Genomic DNA, 11,485 nt, shown 5'->3' with positions numbered 1-11,485 from the left:
ATGCGTGTGCTGTTGCTGTGTTTGGATTTTGGCGTCGTCAGCATTCTCTGTCAATGACAACGGTGAGGTCACTTCCCTTTCCTCCTGTCCCACCAGCACCCTCCTCCCCAGCTCTCTCACTCTCACTCTCACTCTCACTCTCACCTCACTCTCACTCTCAATCTCACTCTCGCTCTCTCTCGCTCTCTCTCTCTCTCTCTCTCTCGCTCTCGCTCTCTTGTCTCTCAAAAGTGTGTAGTCGTGTTTCCTATTTGCATAATTGTTAAGACGTTGGTTCCCTGACACTTCCAGGCTCTCCACTCACAGACATAATATCTCTCCCCTCCCTTCCCTCCCATCCGTTTCTCTCTCCAGGCGTGTGTGAGACCTGTTCCCTGGTGGTCAGTCCTGCTGGGCTGGTGGTGAAGTATGGAGCCCCTGCTTCGGCCAACTGCACCTCCGATACAATCACCTCCATGGGCTGGGAGCCGAGCGTAGGAGAATCTCCGCTCTTTGGCACTGAGGTGAAAGAGCTGACTTGGAGAGTAGACAGCCTGACTGACTGGAATATAAAGCCTCAATGCTTTGAGATCTCTGAGGTGGGAGGCCAGTGTGCCAGAGTGCTGAAAGTTACTGTTTACAGTGAGTAACTTCCCTCCTATGTTTGCTCTCTGAATGTCTCTCGTGTCTCCCAGTATCTTTTGTCTGTGCAGAAAGCTGTTAGTGACACACTGACCAGAAACCTGTTAGTAACTGATCAGAAACCTTTTAGTAACTGATCAGAAACCTGTTAGTAACTGACCAGAAACCTGAGTAACTGATCAGAAACCTGTTAGTAACTGACCAGAAACCTGTTAGTAACACACTGACCAGAAACCTGTTAGTGACACACTGACCAGAAACCTGTTAGTAACTGACCAGAAACCTGTTAGTAACACACTGACCAGAAATCTGTTAGTAACTGACCAGAAACCTGTTAGTGACACACTGACCACAAACCTGTTAGTAACACACTGACCAGAAACCTGTTAGTAACTGACCAGAAACTGACCAGAAACCTGTTAGTAACTGACCAGAAACCTGTTAGTGACTGACCAGAAACCTGACCAGAAAAACCTGTTAGTGACACACTGACCAGAAACCTGTTAGTGACACTGACCAGAAACCTGTTAGTGACACACTGACCAGAAACCTGTTAGTGACACACTGACCAGAAACCTGTTAGTGACTGACCAGAAACCTGTTAGTGACCAGAAACCTGTTAGTGAACTGACCAGAAACCTGTTAGTAACACACTGACCAGAAACCTGACCAGAAACCTGTTAGTAACACACTGACCAGAAACCTGTTAGTAACACACTGACCAGAAACCTGTTAGTGACACACTGACCAGAAACCTGTTAGTAACACACTGACCAGAAACCTGTTAGTAACTGACCAGAAACCTGTTAGTGACACACTGACCAGAAACCTGTTAGTAACTGACAGAAACCTGACCAGAAACCTGTTAGTAACACACTGACCAGAAACCTGTTAGTGAACTGACCAGAAACCTGTTAGTGACACACTGACCAGAAACCTGTTAGTGACACACTGACCAGAAACCTGTTAGTAACACAGAAACCTGACCCAGAAACCTGTTAGTGACACAATGACCAGAAACCTGTTAGTGACACACTGACCAGAAACCTGTTACCAGAAACCTGTTAGTAACACACTGACCAGAAACCTGTTAGTAACTGACCAGAAACCTGTTAGTGACTGACCAGAAACCTGTTAGTGACACACTGACCAGAAACCTGTTAGTAACTGACCAGAAACCTGTTAGTAACACACTGACCAGAAACCTGTTAGTAACACACTGACCAGAAACCTGTTAGTAACTGACCAGAAACCTGTTAGTAACACACTGACCAGAAACCTGTTAGTAACTGACCAGAAACCTGTTAGTAACTGACCAGAAACCTGTTAGTAACACACTGACCAGAAACCTGTTAGTAACACACTGACCAGAAACCTGTTAGTAACTGACCAGAAACCTGTTAGTGACACCAGAAACCTGAACAGAAAAACCTGTTAGTGACACACTGACCAGAAACCTGTTAGTGACACACTGACCAGAAACCTTTTAGTAACACTGACCAGAAACCTGTTAGTGACACACTGACCAGAAACCTGTTAGTGACACACTGACCAGAAACCTGTTAGTAACTGACCAGAAACCTGTTAGTAACTGACCAGAAACCTGTTAGTAACACACTGACCAGAAACCTGTTAGTAACACACTGACCAGAAACCTGTTAGTGACACACTGACCAGAAACCTGTTAGTGACTGACCAGAAACCTGTTAGTAACTGACCAGAAACCTGTTAGTAACACACTGACCAGAAACCTGTTAGTAACTGACCAGAAACCTGTTAGTGACACACTGACCAGAAACCTGTTAGTAACACACTGACCAGAAACCTGTTAGTAACACACTGACCAGAAACCTGTTAGTGACACACTGACCAGAAACCTGTTAGTGACACACTGACCAGAAACCTGTTAGTGACACACTGACCAGAAACCTGTTAGTAACTGACCAGAAACCTGTTAGTGACACACTGACCAGAAACCTGTTAGTAACACACTGACCAGAAACCTGTTAGTAACACACTGACACACTGACCAGAAACCTGTTAGTAACTGACCAGAAACCTGTTAGAACACTGACCAGAAACCTGTTAGTGACACACTGACCAGAAACCTGTTAGTGACACACTGACCAGAAACCTGTTAGTAACTGACCAGAAACCTGTTAGTGACACACTGACCAGAAACCTGTTAGTAACTGACCAGAAACCTGAGTGACAGAAAAACCTGTTAGTAACACACTGACCAGAAACCTGTTAGTGACACACTGACCAGAAACCTGTTAGTGACACACTGACCAGAAACCTGTTAGTAACACACTGACCAGAAACCTGTTAGTGACACACTGACCAGAAACCTGTTAGTAACACACTGACCAGAAACACACTCTGTTCATTTCAATGGTGCGTGTGTGTTTCCCTTCCTCCACAGAGCTTCCAGACAGAGTCTCCATCAGATATTTAAACCACTCTGGTCCCGTGGTTGAGGGGCATCAGTACTCTCTGCATTGTCTTGTCCAGAACATCGCTCCTGTTGAGCACCTCAGAGTGACCTTCTTCAAAGTCTCTACCAATGGTGAACGGACAGTGTCATACACACAACCACTGAACAACGACATTCACCAGTCGAACAATGACATGAGGCGACCGGTGAACGAGAGCTATTCCCTGCAGTTCTCCCCCACTAGTGTTGACGACGGGGCCCAGTGGTTTTGTTCAGCCATGTTGGATCTGGGACCAGAGGGACCCCGACCTCCTGCTGTGATGGAATCAGAGCGCCTCAACACCACTGTGCACTGTGAGTCCGTCTGGTGATTCGTGACTCGATTGGTAATGTCTATCTGTACAGATCAGTGCTGTGGGTTATGATGGTTGTAAAGATGACGGGGATCAAATGATGGGGGATGTAATTATGAGGTCATGATGATGATTATAATATGGTTGTTTCACTGAAGTTTCGTATCCTTTCTCCCCCCCAGTCACTCCTGAGTTCTCCTGTTCTGCCAAGCTGCAGGTGCGAGCAGGGGAGGGGCTAACTTGTGATGTCAGAGGCAATCCCGTCCCATCGGTCACCTGGCTGAGAGACGGACAGGTACTGACCCCGCCCACACACCTGAGCAGAGAGGATGCTGGGAATTACACCCTCATGGCTTTGAACCGTATCGGAAGAGCCAATCACACAGTGGAGGTGGAGGTCCTACATGGCCGTGCTGCTAGAGGTCTGTCTGTCTGTCTGTCTGTCTGTCTGTCTGTCTGTCTGTCTGTCTGTCTGTCTGTCTGATTTTTAAGGTGTTGTTAAACTTCTGTTTCCCTCCACAGGAGCTTCCTGTCAGGCTGCTGGGAGTGCCACGGTGGCTGTGCTGCTCCTCCAGCTCATTCATTGGCTATATTGAATGATTATTTTATTGATTGAACGGTTGAGTTATTCATTGACCAATCAGGACACCGATCTCTGTGCTGGAGCTTTGTGATTTGACAGTGATCTGTGAGGGCAGTCTTCAATAGATCTGGAATCAGAGTTAGTAGAAAACCCTTTTTGCCTAAATGTGAAATGAGCTGTTTTGAAATGTGTTATTTTGAAGTAGTGCTATTGAACAGGTCTGTAATTAAGCAATAAGGCCCGAGGGGGTGTGGTATATGTCCAATATACCACGGCTATGGGCTGTTCTTATGCACGACACAACGGTTTAAATGTTTATTTCAAATCCTAACCTCAAATGTTTATTACTAATAAACTATATAAATGTTTCGGCCTAATCCTAACCTAACCCTAACCCTAACCCTAACCTAATCCTAACCCTAATCCTGACCCTAATCCTCACCCTAATCCTAACCCTAATCCTGACCCTAATCCTAACCCTAATCCTGACCCTAATCCTCACCCTAATCCTAACCCAGTCTCTAGCAACAGATCTGCCATAATCCTTATTGCAATGTGTTTGTTGTCTATGTCTTTTGTGACAAATAAAAGTTGACCCATAAACTGTCATTGGTTTAACATATTTGTTATCAGGTTGGCTGCGATGATGATGATGATGATGATGATGATGATGATGACGATGATGATGATCGATGATGATGATGATGATGATGATGATGATGATGATGATGATGATGATGATGATGATGATGATGATGATGATGACGGATGGATGATGATGATGATGATGATGATGGTGATGATGATGATGATGATGATGATGATGATGATGATGATGATGATGATGATGAGATGTGTTTGTGTGTAGCAGGAGAAGAGCCACGTTGTGCATTTTCAACCAGATCCACAGGGTTTGTGCTAACTGGGATCCTTGGGATGTCACTAACCTAAATCCTAAACCTAACCACTACCATTTTAAATGTCGACTTCAATGTGGTCGTGCGGTATGGACGTCCCAGGGATTCCAGATATCGTGGATCATTACCACAACCGTAAAGTCAAAAACCCTGCATATATTTCTACAATTCTCTTCTTAAAATCAGATGTTAAACCAACCCCAACCACACAGAACGCACACTCGGCAGAATGATGGAGACGACAGGGTCAGTCCTGGTATAAGTAGTGCTACTGCAGGACATGTTGTTAATGTTGTGGCTTCAGACACTGATACCAGACCTGTTCAGAAATCTTGTTCTCACACACAAATGTGTCACGCAAAAAAGGTTCACCTTAATAGTTAATCCGATTGACTTGATAACTTTTCTAATGAAGGTTAGGTCAAAGGCCATCAACCTGACTGCTTCTGTGGAAAGAAAACTACCATGTTGAAGGTCATTGTGGAAGCAGCAACAGAGTTTTTAGGAGTAACAGATGTTACTGTCTCCATGATTGATATGTAATACCAATGATGGAATGTCTCAGTATGATGATAATTTGAGTTTTTTTTTTTGTTATCCTTCAGTGGAATGCCAGAAGCCTTTTTGCTAACTGGCCAGAAGCCTTTTGCTAACTGGCCAGAAACCTTTTTAACTGGTCAACCTTTTTGCTAACTGGCCAGAAGCCTTTTTGCCAGAAGCCTTTTTGCTAACTGGTCAGAAGCCTTTTTAACTGGTCAGAAGCCTTTTTGCTAACTGGTCAGAAGCATTTTTGCTAACTGGCCAGAAGCCTTTTTGCTAACTGGCCAGAAGCCTTTTTGCTAACTGGCCAGAAGCCTTTTTGCTAACTGGTCAGAAGCCTTTTTGCTAACTGGTCAGAAGCCTTTTTGCTAACTGGCCAGAAGCCTTTTTGCTAACTGGTTAGGAGTTTAAGAAATGTGTAATAGATTTAGAGATCCAACCTGATGTCATGTGTGTTCAAGAAACATGGCTTAGACCACGTCTTGACTGTATTGTTCCTGGTTATTGTCCAATCAGATCTGATATATCATCTGGACATTGTGGTGGGTGTGCTACGTTCCTAAGGGAAGGTCCTGTATATTGTAATATAACTGTCCCATCTGAATATCAATGATGTGATGGTGGAAATCTACAGTGCAGGTAGTAATATTAAGTTACAACATTGTTTTTTTACAACCCATGTCGTCGACTATCTGTAGCGATGTTTGATGAAATATCAGGAGGATTGGGCTCTAGGGAGATATGGTGTGGCGACTAGTAGTTTATGATAGGGTGTGGCGACTAGTAGTTTATGATAGGGTGTGGCGACTAGTAGTTTATGATAGGGTGTGGCGACTAGTAGTTTATGATAGGGTGTGGCGACTAGTAGTTTATGATAGGGTGTGGCGACTAGTAGTTTATGATAGGGTGTGGCGACTAGTAGTTTATGATAGGGTGTGGCGACTAGTGGTTTATGATAGGGTGTGGCGACTAGTAGTTTATGATAGGGTGTGGCGACTAGTAGTTTATGATAGGGTGTGGCGACTAGTAGTTTATGATAGGGTGTGGCGACTAGTGGTTTATGATAGTGGCGACTAGTAGTTTATGATAGGGTGATAGTGGTTTATGATAGGGTGTGGCGACTAGTGGTTTATGATAGGGTGTGGCGACTAGTGGTTTATGATAGGGTGTGGCGACTAGTAGTTTATGATAGGGTGTGGCGACTAGTAGTTTATGATAGGGTGTGGCGACTAGTAGTTTATGATAGGGTGTGGCGACTAGTGGTTTATGATAGGGTGTGGCGACTAGTGGTTTATGATAGGGTGTGGCGACTAGTGGTTTATGATAGGGTGTGGCGACTAGTGGTTTATGATAGGTGTGGCGACTAGTGGTTTATGATAGGGTGTGGCGACTAGTGGTTTATGATAGGGTGTGGCGACTAGTGGTTTATGATAGGGTGTGGCGACTAGTAGTTCATGATAGGGTGTGGCGACTAGTAGTTTATGATAGGGTGTGGCGACTAGTGGTTTATGATAGGGTGTGGCGACTAGTAGTTTATGATAGGGTGTGGCGACTAGTAGTTTATGATAGGTTGTGGCGACTAGTGGTTTATGATAGGTGTGGCGACTAGTAGTTTATGATAGGGTGTGGCGACTAGTGGTTTATGATAGGGTGTGGCGACTAGTGGTTTATGATAGGGTGTGGCGACTAGTGGTTTATGATAGGGTGTGGCGACTAGTGGTTTATGATAAGGTGTGGCGACTAGTGGTTTATGATAGGGTGTGGCGACTAGTGGTTTATGATAGGGTCTAGTTTTTGATAGGGTTTTTTTTCTTAAAGTTTATGCATACTGCAACTAGTGGTTTAAATAGGCAAGTAGTTTATGATAGAACAAATGGTTTATGATAGGGTTCAATAGTTTATGATAAGTGTGGAACTAGTAGTTTATGATAGGTGTGGCGAATAGTAGTTTATGATAGGTGTGGCGACTAGTGGTTTATGATAGGGTGTGGCCTAGTAGTTTATGATAAGGTGTGGCGACTAGTAGTTTATGATAGGTGTGTGGCGACTAGTGGTTTATGATACTGTGGCGACTAGTGGTTTATGATAGTCCGACTAGTAGTTTATGATAGGGTGTGGCGACTAGTGGTTTATGATAGGAAATGTGGCGACTTGGTTTATGATAGGGTTGGCCACTAGTGGTTTATGAAATGTGGCGACTAGTAGTTTATGATAATGTTCCACTAGTGGTTTATGATAGGTGTGGCGACTAGTGGTTTATGATAGAGCCATAGTTTATGATAGATGTGTGTCAGACTAGTGGTTTATGATAGGGACTCTGGTTTATGATAGGGTGTGGCCTAGTAGTTTATGATAGGGTGTGGCGAATAGTAGTTTATGATAGTGTGGCGACTAGTGGTTTATGATAGGGTGTGGCGACTAGTAGTTTATGATAAGGTGTGGCGACTTTAGTTTATGATAGGGTGTGGCGACTAGTGGTTTATGATAGGGTGCGGCGACTAGTGGTTTATGATAAAACTAGTGATGATGGCTTAGTGTTTATGATAGGGTGTGGCGACTAGTGGTTTATGATAGGGTGTGGCAACTAGTGGTTTATGATAGGGTGTGGTTACTAGTGGTTTATGATAAGTGTGGCGACTTTGGTTTATGATAGGGTGTGGCGACTAGTGGTTTATGATAGTATGTGGCGACTAGTCATGATAGGTGTGGCGACTAGTGGTTTATGATAGGAACTGTGGCGACTAGTGGTTTATGATAGAAGTGTGGCTCACTAGTAGTTTATGATAAATGTGACTAGTGGTTTATGATAGGGTGTGGCGACTAGTAGTTTATGATAGGTGTAAAACTAGTAGTTTATGATAGACCACCCACTAGTGGTTTATGATAGTAGGTGGCGACTAGTGGTTTAACGGGTGTGGGACTAGTAGTTTATGATAGGGTGTGGGACTAGTGGTTTATGATAGGAACTAGTGGTTTATGATAGGGCCTGTGGCGATTAGTTTATGATAAATGTGGCGACTAGTAGTTTATGATAGGGTGTGGCGACTAGTGGTTTATGATAGGGTGTGGCGACTAGTGGTTTATGATAGTACATCGACTAAAATGATAGAGCAACGGCGACTAGTGGTTTATGATAACGTGTGGCGACTAGTGGTTTATGATAACGGTCACTAGTGGTTTATGATAGGGTGTGGCCTAGTGGTTTATGATAGGAGTTGGCATGCTAGTCGTTTATGATAGGGTGTGGCGACTAGTGGTTTATGATAGGCAGTGGCGACTAAAGTTTATGATGCGGTGTGGCGACTAGTTTTATGATAGACTGTGGCGACTAGTGGTTTATGATAGGGTGTGGCGACTAGTAGTTTATGATAGTGTGGCTTAGTGGTTTATGATCAGGTGTAACGACTTTTTATGAAGTGTTATGGTTTATGATAGGGTGTGGCACTAGTGGTTTATGATCATGGTTCTGACTAGTAGTTTATGATAGGGTGTGGCGACTAGTAGTTTATGATAGTGTGGCGACTAGTGGTTTATGATAGGTGTGGCAACTAGTGGTTTATGATATGTAGCGACTATGGTTTATGATAGGGTCACTAGAGTTTATGATAGGGTGTGGCGACTAGTGGTTTATGATAAATGTGGCGACTAGTGGTTTATGATAGGGTGTGGCGACTAAGTTTATGATAGGGTGTGGCGACTAGTAGTTTATGATAACAGTAGTTTATGATATGTGGCGACTAGTAGTTTATGATAGGGTGTTAGTGGTTTATGATAGGGTGTGGCGACTAGAGTTTATGATAGGGTGTGGCGATAGTGTTTATGATAAGGTGTGGCGACTAGTGGTTTATGATAGGGTGTGGCGACTAGTGGTTTATGATAGTGTGGCGACTAGTGGTTTATGATAGGGTGTGGCGACTAGTGGTTTATGATAGGGTGTGGCGACTAGTGGTTTATGATAGGGTGTCGACTAGTGGTTTATGATAGGGTGTGGCGACTAGTAGTTTATGATAGGGTGTGGCGACTAGTAGTTTATGATAGGGTGTGGCGACTAGTAGTTTATGATAGGGTGTGGCGACTAGTAGTTTATGATAGGGTGTGGCGACTAGTGGTTTATGATAGGGTGTGTAGTTTATGATTGTGGCGACTAATGTTTATGATAGGGTGTGGCGACTAGTGGTTTATGATAGGGTGTGAGCCTAGTAGTTTATGATAGGTGTGGCGACTAGTAGTTTATGAAACTGTGGCGACTAGTAGTTTATGATAGGGTGTGAGCGACTAGTGGTTTATGATAGGGTGTGGCACTAGTAGTTTATGATAGGGTGTGGCGACTAATGGTTTATGATAGGGTGTGGCGACTAGTGGTTTATGATATGTCGACTAGTGGTTCATGATAGGGTGTGGCGACTAGTGGTTCATGATAGGGTGTGGCACTAGTGGTTTATGATAGAAAGTGTGGCGACTAGTGGTTTATGATAGGGTGTGGCGACTAGTGGTTTATGATAGGATGTCCACTAGTGGTTTATGATAGGTGTGGCGACTAGTGGTTTATGATATCTGGCACTAGTGGTTTATGATAGGGTGTGGCGACTAGTGGTTTATGATAGGGTGTGGCGACTAGTGGTTTATGATAGGGTGTGGCGACTAGTGGTTTATGATAGGGTGTGGCGACTAGTGGTTTATGATATGTCCACTAGTGGTTCATGATATGTGGCACTAGTGGTTTATGATAGGGTCCACCGACTAGTGGTTTATGATAGGGTGTGGCATCTAGTGGTTTATGATAGGGTGTCCGACTAGTGGTTTATGATATGTGGCAACTATGGTTTATGATAGGGTGTGGCGACTATAGTTTATGATAGGGTTGGCGACTAGTAGTTTATGATAGAACACTAGTGGTTTATGATAGGGTGTGGCGACACAATGACTGTGGTTTATGATAGGGTGTGGCGACTAGTGGTTTATGATAGGGTGTGGCGACTAGTGGTTTATGATAGGGTGTGGCTCACTAGTAGTTTATGATAGGCACTAGTAGTTTATGATATGTCGACTAGTGGTTTATGATAGGGCGTGGCGACTAGTGTTTATGGGAAAGCACACATACAGATGCTCTTTCATTATTTTTTACTTTTATTTCTTATTTTTACTTATCTATTTTTTTAACTTAACACAGTTTTTCTTAAAACTGCATTTAAATCAAGTCAGTTAAGAACAAATCTTATTTTCAATACGGCCTGGAACAGTGGGTTAACTGCCTGTTCAGGGGCAGAACGACAGATTTGTACCTTGTCAGCTCAGGGTTTGAACTTGCAACCTTCCAATTACTAGTCCAACGCTCTAACCACTAGGCTACCCTGCCGCCCCGGGTGTGGAAGGAAATGACATTGTAGACCAGAGTTTTGAAATGAGATATCATTGATGTTAATGTTACTATAGAGATGAGGCCAAATGTAAGATCAGAGCCATTCTGATAGATGTGTGTCAGAAGAGATGGGACTCTGAGCCCAAGGGCCGGTGTTTATATGCCCTCTAAAGAAATTGTGGACCAAGATGCAAAGGAAGAGGTGGTGTTTGCTCAATTGCGCCAACATTGTACACTGAACTCGTCATTACATCTGTTTGGCAAAAGCATGTGAATGGCTTGTGTCTACAGGTCATGAAACAATGGAATGTGTTGTTATATTGTTGTAAGTGTGTTTAAGAGAGGACAGATTGAAGTATAGGGTCATTGAGGTTGGAAGGTATTTTGAGGATGGGAGAGGGTCTGTTAGAAGTTAGTAGGCTCTTTTTTATTTTCTCAGAAATAAGGTTAGGTAGGAGGCTTCAGAGATGTTGTAAACCGTGATTGACCACCCACTCCAGCACAGTAGGTGGCGGAATGCACCTTTAACGTTGGTTTGCGGACCGTCATTATATCATAGAAGAAGAAGTGGCCATAGGAAAGCTGTCTTTCGACAGGCCTACTCTGGCGATTCTTCACCAAATATTCTGTGCTTGGCATACTTTATACACAGATCTAAAAAGTACATCGACAAAC

General features: G+C 43.7%; 1 protein-coding gene across 2 annotated transcripts in view; it reads left to right on the top strand.

Annotated features, from left to right (window-relative positions):
* Positions 1–4,373, top strand: part of LOC127918371 (vascular cell adhesion protein 1-like) — a 5,350-nt gene extending 977 nt beyond the window's left edge. The window contains exons 2-5 of one of the 2 annotated variants that reach the window (XM_052501643.1): positions 355–621; positions 3,047–3,412; positions 3,594–3,706; positions 3,934–4,373. In XM_052501643.1, coding sequence (XP_052357603.1) covers positions 355–621; positions 3,047–3,412; positions 3,594–3,706; positions 3,934–4,011 — 824 coding nt within the window. In that variant the 3' untranslated portion in view covers positions 4,012–4,373. Of the gene's footprint in view, positions 1–354; positions 622–3,046; positions 3,413–3,593; positions 3,834–3,933 lie in introns of both variants that reach the window. The other variant, XM_052501642.1, reaches the window with a different exon arrangement.
* The last annotated feature ends 7,112 nt before the right edge of the window (positions 4,374–11,485 follow it).

Source organism: Oncorhynchus keta, unplaced genomic scaffold, assembly GCF_023373465.1.
Source record: "Oncorhynchus keta strain PuntledgeMale-10-30-2019 unplaced genomic scaffold, Oket_V2 Un_contig_14032_pilon_pilon, whole genome shotgun sequence".
In the NCBI taxonomy this organism is placed as follows: Eukaryota; Metazoa; Chordata; class Actinopteri; order Salmoniformes; family Salmonidae; genus Oncorhynchus; species Oncorhynchus keta.
The sequence above is the reverse complement of the archived record's forward strand: the minus strand, read 5'-3'. Positions and strand labels throughout refer to the sequence as shown.